The 14,728-nt window shown below is 46.7% G+C and overlaps 1 protein-coding gene across 2 annotated transcripts in view; it reads left to right on the forward strand.

The window, feature by feature from the left end:
* exoc6b (exocyst complex component 6B) overlaps nucleotides 1-14,728 on the forward strand; it is a 141,419-nt gene that overhangs the window by 55,910 nt on the left and 70,781 nt on the right. For both annotated transcript variants that reach the window (XM_080792738.1, XM_080792739.1), the window contains exons 9-13: nucleotides 5,717-5,800; nucleotides 6,069-6,115; nucleotides 10,575-10,695; nucleotides 11,081-11,152; nucleotides 13,545-13,642. In XM_080792738.1, the coding sequence (XP_080648864.1) occupies nucleotides 5,717-5,800; nucleotides 6,069-6,115; nucleotides 10,575-10,695; nucleotides 11,081-11,152; nucleotides 13,545-13,642 (422 nt within the window). The remainder of the gene's footprint in view (nucleotides 1-5,716; nucleotides 5,801-6,068; nucleotides 6,116-10,574; nucleotides 10,696-11,080; nucleotides 11,153-13,544; nucleotides 13,643-14,728) is intronic.

Consider the following 14,728-nt stretch of genomic DNA (forward strand, 5'->3'; position numbering starts at 1 on the left):
TGCGTCTGTAGGTCCTGAGGTCTGTAGTCCAGAGGTCTGTAGTCCACAGGTCTGTAGTCCACAGGTCTGTAGTCCAGAGGTCTGTAGTCCAGAGGTCTGTAGTCAGGCCGGAAGGCTGGAATTGCCCAGGGGGTGGGTAGATGGCTGGAAAGATCCGGAAGGCCGAGGGGAACCGAGGGAATCCCCAATGGAAGTTGGGTCCAGGGGAAGAGAGAGAGAGAGAGAGAGAGAGAGAGAGAGAGTGTGAATGAATGGAGGTATTGGTGAAGGGAGTGATGGGGGGATGGATGGATGGAGGGAGGGCAGGAACGAAGGTCTGGAAGAAAGACGAGAGAGAGAGAGAGAGTGTTTGATCCGCTGAAAGTGTTGAAGGGTCTGACTTCTTCACCTCCGAGGTCATCCCTCGTTCACCCCTTCAGCTCTCTCACTCTCTCTCTCTCTCTGTCACTCTCTCTCACTCTGTGTCGCTCCACTGTTCTGTTTGAAAGGGTTGACCTTGACCGTTTATCCTTATCTCCTTTCCTTTCCATCTCTCCTTTCCTCATATCCTTCCTTGTCCCGCTGCGCTTTCCTTTCCCGCAACTGTGTGTGTGTGTGTGTGTGTGTGTGTGTGTGTGGTGTGTGTGTGTGTGTGTGTGTGTGTGTGTGTGTGTGTTGCCACAGGGAATAACTGTTCTTTGAAATGCAGGCGGGCAAGAGGTCACTCGCACTCGCGTGCATACACACACGTGCACGCGCACACACACACACACACACACACACACACACACACACACACACACACACACACACACACACACACACACACACACACACACAGGGTGCAGCTGCTTTGATTGACAGGCCACTGGGGAAGAGGGGAGATCGACTGTTTAATGCTCTAAACATCTGGAATGTCCAGTACAAGCTGCCATACTGGTAGGGAAAAACACACACACACACACACACACACACACACAGTGCACGCACGCACGCACGCACCACAGTCACAAGAGTCAGATTTCAGAAGCCAGTCATGCACTTTGAATGTCTTTAGCAGGTTTACGCATGCGAACACGCACACACACACACACACACACACACACACACACACACACACACACACGACACACACACACACACACTCCCGAGTGTATTTATTTGAACAGTAACCCTGGCCATGGAATCTCATTTGCAATCAAGACCTCCGTCCTTGCATCTTTGCTTCTTCATTCTTTTCCTTCGCTCCGATCCTTCCTTCCTCCTCTCCTCTCCTCCTCTCCTCTCTATCATCTCCCAATGCCTTCAGACCCCCCACCACACACACACACACACACACACACACACACACACACACACACACCACACACACACACACATTATCCTTTCTTTTCCATGATTCAAATTCCATGATTTTCCAGCCATCGTGCGCAGCAACTGTGCCTTAACAATAGGCCTTTGTTAGGCATGCCACACACACACACACACACACACACACACACACACACACACACACACCACACACACACACACACACAGTGGGAGAAAATCTGTGATCAATGTAAGCCCCGGGCCCCAACTGGTTCTAGATCGGAGCCAAGCGAGAGGCACACACACTCAGACGATCTCATCATCTTCATCATGGAGAACGGAGGGTGTTGATGGTGATGTAGTGTTTGTTTGGCATGGCAGCCATGAAGCCTGGGACGGGACAGCTATCAATCTCTCTCTCCCCCTCTCTCCTCTCTCTCTCCCTCCTCTTTCCCTCTCTCTCTCTATCTCTCTCGCTCCTCTCTCTCCCTGTACTCTCTCTCCCTCTCTGAGTTTTCCCCCTCTCTTTTTCTCCTGCTTAATTCCCTCTCTCTCTCTCTCTCTCTCTCTCTCTACTTCTCCAAGTCTCTCTCTCTCTCCTCCAACTCTCTCTCTCTTTACTTCTCCATGTCTCTCTCTCCTCCAACTCTCTCTCTCTCTCTTTACTTCTCCATGTCTCTCTCTCTCCCCCAACTCACTCTCTCTCTCTCTCTCTCTCTCTCTCTCTCTCCTCACCTCTCTCTCTCTCTCTCTCTTACTTCTCCATGTCCTCTCTCTCCCCAACACTCTCTCACCTCTCTCTCTCTCTCTACTCTCTCTCTTCTCTCTCTCATCTCTCTCTCTCTCTCTCTACTCTCACTCTCTCTCTCTCTTTACTTCTCCATGTCTCTCTCTCTCTCTCTCCTCCAAACTCTCTCTCTCTCTTTACTTCTCCATGTCTCTCTCTCTCCAAACTCTCTCTCTCTCTTTTACTTCTCCAAGTCTCTCTCTCTCCCCCAAACTCACTCTCTCTCTCTCTCTCTCTCTCTCTCTCTCTCTCTCTCTCTCTCTCTCTCTCTCTTTACTTCTCCATGTCTCTCTCTCTCTCTCTCCTCCAAACTCTCTCTCTCTCTTTACTTCTCCATGTCTCTCTCTCCTCCAAACTCTCTCTCTCTCTTTACTTCTCCATGTCTCTCTCTCCCCTAAACTCTCTCCCCCAAACTCTCTCTCTCTCTCTTTACTTCTCCATGTCCTCTCTCTCTCCTCCAAACTCTCTCTCTCTCTTTACTTCTCCATGTCTCTCTCTCCCCCAAACTCTCTCTCTCTCTCTCTCTCTCTCTCTAATGCCTCTCTGTGCACGTCTCTTCGGGACTGTTGCCACTGTTTATCTGAGGTTGTGGAGGTTAAACACACACACACACACACACACACACACACGCACGCACGCACGCGCGCGCGCACTACGCACGCTCTCGTTTAGCTGGGTGTTTGTGTCTCTTGGGTTAGTGCGAGGGTTGTGTTGGCCGCTGTCGAGGGCAGCGTGAGGTTGTGTTCAATACTCATTGTTTTAGCCCAGAGGGTCAAACTGGAGTTAAACTATTCAGAACCGGCGTTCAAGTTCATGTTCGACTTCGAGTCCTCGACGACATACAGCCGCAGAGACATTTAACTCTGGGGGTCCGTTGAGTTACGTGCTTGCTCTCTCAGAGTTAACGCATTTAAACGTGGTCAAATGTCATGTATTCATGGTTGAAAAAACAAGTTTAATATACAACACAATTACTGTACTGTACCGTAGGTACAATATATATACTTTGTTGACCGGGGGTCCCCCAGCATTCTATACTTGGATACTTTTTAACACCAAATCTCTTTGCTAAAAAGTATCCAATCTACAAGCTCACACAGACATGTTGTGTGAGAGCTTGCACATCGGCTGTTTTCAGTGCACGCTAGCGTATTTTCGCCAAAACGTTCACCTATTATTATGACATGGCCCCAGAATAGGGACACGCTTAGCGTACAATACACATTGTTTCAGCTCGAGGGTCAAACGGGAAGTTGAAAGTTGAGGTGGTGAACGAACGCGAGCTCCTGTCACCTCAAAAACAAACTTGTTTGTGTCCAAATCCATCCGGGATCCACAGAGACCTCAGGGTCACACAAAGTTGTTTGAATATCTGACAGTTTGCGTGATCTGTGAGTCGAGTGTTTTCAACAGATATTGTCTATGAGTCAGGGCTGTTAAAAAACAAGAACAGCACTTTGTTGTAAAAACCTCTCTTTGAGACTCTTAAAGATAACAGAGCGATATAACGTGTCCTCTGAGATCCCGGCTTTCTAACGAAGCTGTGTTTTCTGTGTGACTCGTGGCTCGTTTGAATGGACATTGTTTTGCAAGCGAGGTCATTTGGGGGGCTCATTTTGTTTTGACACGCGGACGGACGCAAAGGCCTGCCGGGAACGGGACTCGAACCCGCGACACGCTGTCAGGCCTATAGGAGTATAGGTGGCCTGCAGACGGCCACACGCCAGCCGCTATAGGGCCAGCGACGAATTTCTTAGATTGACGTTCCTGTCAGTCCCGTATCGGACTTCATAGAGAGTTGGAGGTCAATGCACACACACGCACACACACGCACACACACACACACACACACGCACACGCACACACATTGATTGGAAATAACAGACGCGCAGATAACACCGCCTCTATCTAGGTGCGCTCTGGTGGTCTGGCGCGGTCAGGGGGTCCTGCGTCCCACTTATCTCCCCAGACCACAGGGCCTTATCTGTGGGTCCGCGGAGGGCCGTGGGCTCCTGGTCTGACTGGTCTGATAGGCCTCCTCTCTCCCAGCGTGCAACGAAAGATATGAGAGAGAGAGAGAAAGGCTCTTCTGTTTTTCAGATGATAAAGGTGTATAGGAAGTGGCCTGTGTGTGTGTGTGACTGTGTGTGTGTGTGACTGTTGTGTGTGTGTGTGTGTGTGTGTGTGTGTGTGTGTGTGTGTGTGTGTGTGTGTGTGTGTTGGAAAGTAACTAAAGTAACATTACCTTTTTATATACTGTAACTATTAATATATCCCCCAGACAGTGTGGCCTTGTGGTTATAGAGTGTCCGCCCTGAAACTGGGAGGTCGGTGCGTGGGTTCGATCCCCGGCGGGTCATTATACCAAAGAGTGTAAAAAACGAGACCCAATGGTTAATATTTCCAAAAATGCTTTCAATGGCCCAGTCGTGTACACTGAAGAAAGAAGAAATGTTTTATATTTATTTATCATTTATCATTTATTTCAATCTGTGACAAACTTGCTGTGCCGTGTGTGTGCATTCCATTGCATTGAAATGCACTGGCACATGTTGGCCTCATTATGGCCTTTTTGGCCTATAGCACTTTGTTTGGAGCTTAACTGATTTTAAAGGAGCATTCAGTGATTTGGGTGATATTGGAGAAACCCCTGTTCCGCCCCGGTAACAAGATGTACACATGCACACGTTCTACAGTGAGGGACACACACACACACACACACACACACACACACACACACACACACACACACAACAAGCCAACAGGACATGCACCAAGGCCCGCCACTCAATCATGATTGGAAGGAGGAAGGTCCCTCTCATCCCGATTGGATGAAGGCTGGCTAACCCTATAGCCAAAAACCTTTGGCCAGTAATAGCATACGCCTTTCACGCGGAAGGTTGTGGGTTCGAACCTTGCCCTGGCGCTCGACGTCGAGCAAGGCGACGCGCGGTCGCAAACGGGTTCCCAACGCCAAATGAAATGGGTTCAGGTCTGAGCCAAGTAGTCTCCTGATGAGGCGCGTCTTGACGCCCTGTCCTGGGCGGGGTTTTTCCGGACGTAAAAACAGATCCATGGGCTCTTACTTGCTGTCGAGTGGAAACGTTTTATAGCCGTCTATCCGGCCTTGTGTGTGTGTGTTGTGTTACTGTGTGTGTCCCAAACTCTTCTCCCTTCTGGCTCCAAAACTATATGGAATGCACTTCCCATCACAGTCAGAACTGCAGCCTCACTCCCAATCTTCCGCCGTAGTCTGTGAAAACCCACCTCTTCAGACTCCACCATGGCCCGTAGCACTTGCCCTAGCCTATATAGCCCCTTAGATAGCACTTCATGTCGACTTAGATAGTATTTTAGACAGACTTATAGCTTGTTACGTAGACAGCACTAGAATTGCTTTTTATGGTACTTTATAGTACACATGTATATTGTATAATATATAATATAGTATAGTATGTATAGTTGACATAGATACTCCACTGTTACGTTCTTAGTTTATACATGGTTCATGATAACTCCTTTTTATCACATGTGATGTAATGCCATGCTTTTGTTTTTGTTTTTGCTTAATGTAAGTCGCTCCGGATCGAGAGCGTCTGCTCAATGCCTAAATTGTAAATTGTAAAATTGTATGTGCAGGGTTTACGCGACGAGTTTGAAAGCTACTACCGAAAGCAGAGGAGGAAACAGGCTCGCCTTGTACTGCAGCCTCACTCTAACATGGTATGACCCTCTCACGTTCCTATAACACACGTACCCTGACCCCCCGCCCCCCCCCCCCCCCAACACACTCCCCCATCTCAAACAAACACACACACATACCCTTGAGTTTATAATTGTACTAATACAACTTTAACCACACAATAATATGGAATGTTCAGTGTCACCGGTAATACTATACCAAATTCCTTGTCTTTTGTACTTTTGCTCTCCTTTGTTTTTTTTCCTTCTTCTGTCTGTCTGTCTTTACCTTTTTGTCTCCATATTTTAGCATGAAACTCTAGAGGGATATAGGAGGTACTTCAATCAAATAGTCGGGTAAGTTATTTCCATTATTTATTCTACTGTATGAGAGAGAGAGAGAGAGAGAGATGTTGACAGCTGTTCTAAGGTGGTCATTGTGGGCGGAGTTAAGTACCTATTGTCCCTCCCATTGTCACACCCACTTCTGTCCAGCTCTAAGGTGTTAAAAAGGTTGTGAATATTGAAAGGGACTTTTCTCAGCTTTGGGTGAAAGGCCCCAATCATTTTTTTAAATGGTTATATCTCCTTCAATTATTGTCCAATTTCATTGAATGATACATCATATGAAAGCTTACATTCTGTACTTTAATAATCTGTAAAAGATTAGTGACCACTTCATTATTATAATGATTATTGAATTCATTTACTTAAGTAAAAGTATCAATACTGCAATGTAGAAATATACTCGAAAGTACCTAAAAAATTTACTTAGTTGTTATACTTAGTAGTAAAGAGTAAATTGACCCGGTTACTTTATACACCACTGGTTTAACCCATTAAGACATGGAATGAATCTGTGTCACCTTAGCTTTTAATCACTTTAACCATTAGTTTTTAAACTTTGGCTGTTGAAAGATAGCTCGTATAGCAGTGCCATGCTACGAACTTGTAGATCTGCTGTTTTTGAAAAATCGTGGAAATGTGTGCAAATCTTTGAATATATTCTTTCACAGTGAACGTTTTTCACTCATATCTTTGCTTCTGAGGGTGGCGGGGGGGGGGGGGGAGTCCCCTGGAACAACATATTTTCAGATGGGGTTCGGCGGCCAATTACATATCATTTCCGGTGTCTTTGACATGATATAGCTTGAGAACCACTGATATAGAAACATACAGTATAGGTTTTTCGTGAAGACATTTGTAAGAGTCTGGTCTCCAAAGGACCACTTCACCACTTTCCAACTTATCTTCATATAATTGGTCCTCACTAATGTTCACGATGATAAAAAAATGCCACAATTGTTTTCTACTGTATACTCGGTCTGTGTCTCATATACGACGGCTGTGGGCAGTTCAGAAACCCGTCCACCAACAGTCAAAAGTATATATTTAGAATTTGTATTATCGTGAGAACGACGGCTTCTCTTATCGCAATTGCAACTTTTTTCAGGTATAGAAAGCCCTGCCCCGTTTCTATTAGCTTTGGATTCCCCATCGATGATGTCACCGGCCACAGCCCTCCCATGAGACATGAGTATAGAGTAAAACAATAGTGGCCATTTTATCATGAACATCAGTGAGGAGTCAGGACCAATTTACATAAACAAAAGGTATAGGTTGAAGAGTGGTGGTGACGACGTCCACAGAGACAGCTGTGCGCCGTTGCTCGCGGAGGAGACACGGTATGAGGAGGCGCGGCCGGGCGCCGCGGCGGCCGTGGGAAGACGAGCGTCTTTATATACCGTGGAGGAGGAGGAGGAGACGTATGGCGGAACGGCGCTGACAGCTTCCTGTGTGGACCACCGCCCCTCTATAGCCCTGCCATCCTTTCATCACTCCTCCACTCCCCCCTCCTCCTCCTCTCTTCCCTTTCACCTCTGACGACGTCACCGTGCCTCCATTCTCTCCATATACCTTCTTCACCTTCCTCTCTCTCTCGCTCTCTCTGTGTGTGTCTTTCTCTCTGTTTGTGTGTGTCTGTCTCTATTTCTGTGTGTGTGTGTGTGTGCGTGTGTGTGTGTCTGTCTGTCTCTCTTTCTCTCTCTCTCTCCCTGTGTGTGTGTGTCTGTCTCTCTTTCTCTCTCTCTCTCTCTCTGTGTGTGTGTCTGTCTCTCTTTCTCTCTCTCTCTCTCTGTGTGTGTGTCTGTCTCTCTTTCTCTCTCTCTCTCTCTCTCTGTGTGTGTGTCTGTCTTTCTCTCTCTCTCTCTGTGTGTGTGTGTGTGTGTCTGTCTCTCTTTCTCTCTCTCTCTCTGTGTGTGTGTCTGTCTCTCTTTCTCTCTATCTCTCTGTCTCTTCCAATTCCTTCAGTCCATTCCTCTCTGACCCACATCCTCTGTCCTCCTTCCTCTCCTCCACCCTCTTTCCTCTCATCTATCACTCCATCCCACCATTATGGCCATCGTGTGTGTGTGTGTGTGTGTGTGTGTGTGTGTGTGTGTGTGTGTGTGTGTGTGTGTGTGTGTGTGTGTGTGTGTGTGTGTGTGTGTGTGTGTGTGTGTGTGTGTGTGTGTGTGTGTGTGTGTGTGTGTGTGTGTGTGTGTGTGTGTGTGTGTGTGTGTGTGTGTGTGTGTGTGTGTGCGTGCGGGTGTGTGCGCGTGTGCGGCACACGGCTCACGGCTGGCACACTGTTGTTATTCCTCCTGTCTGCTTAACTGGGACAGACCCGCTTCTCTAAACAGTGCAAACCGCCAGACTGACATGCACGCGTGTGTGCGCACACACACACACACACACACTCACACATGCACACAGACAGACCGAGACGTACGGTCACAAAGACATTCGCCTGCAGGATCAAGGCCATCCACGCTCTTATGCACGCACGCATGCACGCACGCACACACACGCACACACGCACAGCAGGCTCTGGTGTTCTCATCTTGCACCCCAGTGGAAAGTGTCGTTCAGCGCTGGTGCGTCTCTTTGTCTGGATGATAATTGGTTAATGGTGGTTGTACTCGTTCCCATCGCTGTTTGACTCTCTCTCTCTCTCTCTCTCTTCATTCCTCTCCATCCCTCTCTCTTTCTCTCTCTTTCTCTCCCTCTCTCTCTCTCTCTCTCTCTCTCCCTCCCTCCATCCCTCCCTTCGGCAGACACTGTATAGGAAATGTCACGATGGTTTCTTCATAAACCTTCATATTAGGGCTGCCGTAATTGTCCAAAAATTGGATTCGGATATTCGTTTTAAAAACCCACGTGGATTCGAGCAATTCGAGCCATTCGGATTTCGGATTTCAATTCGAGCCAATCGGATTTTTTAATAATTATATTTACACCAATACAACCTTAGACATAACATTTAAGATCGCATTGCTGGCGCAACTCTCTCTCTCCGCGCATTGGTGTTGCTGAAAACTGAGATGGAACGGAACGCATACATTCTCCCTTCTCCAGTAAAACATTTTTCTTAAATGAGCAATCCTACCACACAGCCTTATCAAAACGAGGCACGGAGGCAGTGTTAATTCTGCTGCATTATTATTATCGGTGGACTGTGGGTCTGCTGCCGACGTTATGAAACTTTTTAGCTGGCTAGCGCCTATGCTCCGCTGTTATGCTCAAATTAGTGACCCTAAAGAATTCTGAGGCAACATGGCTGGAGACGAGGCAGCCAATCAGAACTGCGCTGCGCTGCGCTGTATAGTCTGTGTTTAGGAAATGTGCGAGGCAGCTGATTTATTCTTCAATGTATGCCGTTGTCGGCGTGTCGCATGGCAAATATAACTAATCTACAAGCTCACAAGTCACAACGCTTACCCATGGCACGGAAAACTAATAATAATAATAAATAAAAAAATATTTTTTATTATTATTTTTAATTCGAACCTTAATTTTATATATTCGGTTATTAATTAAAAAAATTGATTCGAATCTATATTCGGATATAGAATATTCGTTGGCAGCACTACTTCATATACAGATCGGTGGTTCTCCTCGTATACCTTTCAATTTCGAATGATCCCCAGATAACTCTGAGAGTGAGCACATGGAAAAGAAAAGGGTCCATTTGGTTCCATTTGTACTGTTGTCAGAATTTCATATACCTGTAAGGGTCCATTTGGTTCCATTTGTACCCTCAGCATTACATACCTGTAAGGGTCCATTTGGTTCCATTTGTACTCTCAGCATTACATACCTGTAAGGGTCCATTTGGTTCCATTTGTATACTCTCAGCATCACATACCTGTAGTGTAATGGGGGGGTCCATTTGGAACCTCCTCAAGGAACCCTCAGTGTCCTCCCTGCACCCTACTGTGAGGAGAACCACTGTTCTAGACCTATACCATCAGCTCCCAGGACTACTGTGAGAACCACTGTTCTAGACCTATATACCATCAGCTCCCAGGACTACTGTGAGAACCACTGTTCTAGACCTATATACCATCAGCTCCCAGGACTACTGTGAGAACCACTGTTCTAGACCTATACCATCAGCTCCCAGGACTACTGTGAGAACCACTGTTCTAGACCTATATACCATCAGCTCCCAGGACTACTGTGAGAACCACTGTTCTAGACCTATACCATCAGCTCCCAGGACTACTGTGAGAACCACTGTTCTAGACCTATATACCATCAGCTCCCAGGACTACTGTGAGAACCACTGTTCTAGACCTATACCATCAGCTCCCAGGACTTGGCGCACAACTGTGTAACCCTGAATTTATTAAGTCAAATATTAACCTCAACCTCTGTCTGTCTGTCTGTCTGTCTGTCTGTCTGTCTGTCTGTCTGTCTGTCTGTCTGTCTGTCTGTCTGTCTGTCTGTCTGTCTGTCTGTCTGTCTGTCTACGTGTGCATGTGTGTGTGTGTAGTTTCTTTGTGGTGGAGGACCATGTTCTTCATACCACTCACGGTCTGGTGAACTCTGCCTACGTCGAGGAGCTGTGGGATCTGGCCTTGTCCAAGACCATCGCTGCACTGAGGACGCACTCTGTAAGCACGCACACACACACACACACATGAGCACGCACACACACACACACACACACATGAGCACACACACACACACACACACACACACACACGCACACACACGCTCGCTGTCTCTGGATAAGAGCGTGTGCTTAACCCATTCTGGGCGGGAACCCCTTTTGGTGTCCGCATTACGTCACGCTTTAGCTATTGAAAAACAGCAGACCTACAAGCTCGTAGCGCGCCACTCGGTGGCGCGCTACGAGCTTGTAGGTCTGCTATTTTTGAAGAATCGAAGAACGACTGACATAGAAACACGGCTTTTTCAGAGATGTGTATATCTAGAAGACATTTTTAGAATCTGATCTCGGGTCAGAATGTCTGAACTGTGTGTGTGTCTCTCTAGTCCTACTGCGATGATCCTGATCTGGTCTTGGACCTGAAGAACCTCATCGTTCTCTTCGCCGACACACTGCAGGTACAACAAAAACGCTATTCACTATTTCACTATTTTTGACCATGTCCAGCTTTGAGGGTCTGTGTGAAGACTAAAGTGAGGACGCAAATTGTGATTGGCCAGAATGAGATGATGCATGATGATGCACGATGATAATAATAAGAGCGCCGCTCACTTCACACGGGTGTGATTTATTATACATTTTTAGAAAGTTAGTTCAGTGAACAACAGCATGCAGAGCTTGTGTCTAAATATCAACACTGGATCCATTGGAACAACAGGCTATTTTTTTTTAAAGGTTATTGTTTGATAAGTATAACCGCTTCTTTGGACACGAAATGTTTCCACTCTTGACGGCAAGTATTTCTGTAACACTCCAAGAAACGACAAAGAACGACCTTGTTGGAAATGCAAGGTGTTCACGTCATCCCGGAGAGAGAGGGAGAGAGAGGGAGAGGGAGAGAGAGAGAGAGTTGAACAGAGGAAAGGAAGGGGGGAAAGGAGGGATGGAGAGAAGGAGAGATAACATGTCGTGAACTTCAGCCGTGTCTGCAAAAACAATCTTCAGTTCTGGGAACCGAACGACTGCAATCTTCTGGATGGTAGAGACTGTGTGACAGACTTCAGGAAAAGGGAGAAAATGAATAGAAACTTTTATTTTTGTTCACATGACCTTCAGTTTCCACTTTAATACATATAACATTGCGCATTTCGACTAAAAAACACGATATAAAATAACAATACCCTACGAAACCAGAATGTCTTGGAGGCCCACTAATTATCATGGGGGCTGACACGGCCTCCGAGGCTCCAAGCGGGCCCACAGCCCGTATAAGGCTTGTGGTCGTCAATTTTTTTCTTTTCTTCTTTTGGCTGGCCCACCCATCCGACCAGTTATAACATCAGAGCATGTTTATTTTTAACGATCAATCAATCGATTGTGTTCAGGCTTGGATCGACGCAACTATAGCATATAGCGCTGCTGTCATGCGGAAACCATTTAGGTCTCATCTCTCGCGTACCTGCTTCGTCACGCTATATACAGTGTCACAGAAAAGTATAGCAAAAATAGCCGATCTTCGACCTCAAAACGTGGATACGTTTGTGCGTGACGCGATCAGGCATAGGTATACGTTAATTTTACGAGAACACAAAAGTACGTATATTAGAGCTTTCTCCCCCCGAAAGCAACGGTATCACAAAACGTGGATATACGTTTGTGTGTGACGCGATCAGGCATAGGTACGTTAATTTTACAAGAACACAAAAATACGTATATTCGAGCTTTCTTTCCCCCGGCAGCAACGATATCATCGTCAAAATCGCCAGTGTTTTTCGCCAATTATTTGGGCTCCGACAACTTGCGCCATCCTCAAGGCCCACAGTTGGAGAAGCAATGGCGTAAGTAATGGCGTAAGCAAGGCTTGCGTTCCGTGAGTGTTAGCGTATATCTTCAACCTTCTATTATGTACGGCGTATATATATTATATTTTTTTACTCTCCGCTCTTGATACTGCGATACTGGTGTATATATATATATATATAAAAACAAACGTGCCGCAAAAACCCAGAGTGGAAATGAAATTTCTCTCCAATAAATCTCAACCAAACATCAGACGTGTTGGGGAGAATCTGGAGGGTTTTTTTTTTTATATATCTGACAACCTTCTGGACGTTGCTGGACACCGAGCGAGGGGGAAGAGGGAGAGGAACGGATGTGGGGAAGCGGACGGACATGAGTGAGAGGAGAAGTGGAAGAGAAAAGCTGGGACGGATGAGAGACGAGGAGGATGGCCAAAAGGCATAAAACTGAACTGATGAGGTGTCGTGGAATGGCTGAATCCTGCCTCTCCTCTCCTCTCCTCTCCTCTCCTCTCCTCTCCTCTCCTCTCCTCTCCTCTCCTCTCCTCTCCTCTCCTCTCCTCTCCTCTCCTCTCCTCTCCTTGATACCAACGGGTCGAGAGACACAACCTAAACCGTTTCAACGTTCGTCCTAGAGGTGTGATATGTCCCGTTGCAACGTCGGTTACATGGTGACCGGCGCAAGTCGACCCAAGTGCTTCAATGAATTCAACAACATGTAGTTGCTTGCAACTATACATGTGTCTTACTTGCGTCTACTCACAACCGTTTGCGGTTGCAAGGACTTGCACGGTGACCCATACAATAAGCCCAAACCACACCAGTTACAACTTCTTGGGACAAAACCACACTTTGGGCTTTACAGACGTTCACATACATACACTGATTGAGATTGGCGTCACCTTTGTTGCTCATTTTGACCAGCCGTGCTGGACTTTTTTTACCCAGGAGGGTAAACCTTTTCTCTATGGCACCCCCCCGGCTGGCACCCCCTGTTTACAAGTGATTTTAAATGTGTCTCTCTTCCTAACTCTCGCTCACTTGCTTCCAGGGTTATGGTTTTCCAGTGTCACAGTTGTTTGACATGCTGTTGGAGATGAGGGACCAATATGGAGAGATTCTACTGAAGAAATGGAACGTCACATTCAGGTAGGCGCGCGTGCGCACACACACACACACACACACACACACACACACACACACACACACACACACACACACACACACCCCTAACATGCACACACTTTAACATTAACTTATGTGCATGCACACACACATCTTGGCATGCATAGTGTGTACATGCACGTACATGCAAATGCATGTATGCACTATGCACATGCACATGCACTTTCAAATGCGTATACATGCACACACCTTAACATGAATACTCGGGACACATCGTACCTGCCGTGGTATACTGTACATTATGTGACCAAATTTCAATAAATTGTTTATTTTTTATTTTTCGTATTTTCATGTCCTATGGAAGCGGGGAATCATATAGCTTCAAATTGACATATTGGATGTTCAGTTTGACCCACCAGTTTTGGAGATGTGGCTCATAGAGTAATGTCTTGCAGAGAAACAGCGAGTTGAGAAAACAGGCTTGAAAGGTTCACTTTCTGTGGTCTCTAACATTACACCTATAGCTACATGTTTAAGCATTTATTTCATATTTACATTTTACATTTACATTTCAGCTCTGACACTTATTTCAGACATGCTCTAGCATGTGAAGAAAAGTCGGCCTGTGCTATTAACTCATTTTGGTGAAAAGCTGGAATTTGCGTGATGGCAGTCTCTCAGTCACATCTGGTCACATATTGTTGAGTGTGCATTAACCACATGAACCATAGCCTGCTGGGCATGTCATAACAGGCCAAGAAGATTTGGTGTAGAGGGACAAAAGCAATGGCCCCAACTTAAGTATACAGCCCCCTGGGGGACCCATCCTGGAGGGTTTTGAGTGGAGGTGCGTGTAGGAGCACGGTGGACTGACCTTGGCCTGGAGGTCTGTGTATAGGCTCAGGGTTTTGAGTGGAGGTGCGCGTGGGAGCACGGTGGACTGACCTTGGCCTTGGAGGTCTGTGTGTAGGGTCAGGGTTTTGAGTGGAGGTGACTGACCTTGGCCTGGAGGTCTGTGAAGGGTCAGGGTTCTGAGTGGAGGTGCGTGTGGGAGCACGGTGAAACTGACCTTGGCCTGGAGGTCTGTGTATAGGGTCAGGGTTTTGAGTG

This window comes from Protomyctophum bolini (assembly GCF_963924005.1).
Source record: "Protomyctophum bolini genome assembly, chromosome: 20".
Taxonomy (NCBI): Eukaryota; Metazoa; Chordata; class Actinopteri; order Myctophiformes; family Myctophidae; genus Protomyctophum; species Protomyctophum bolini.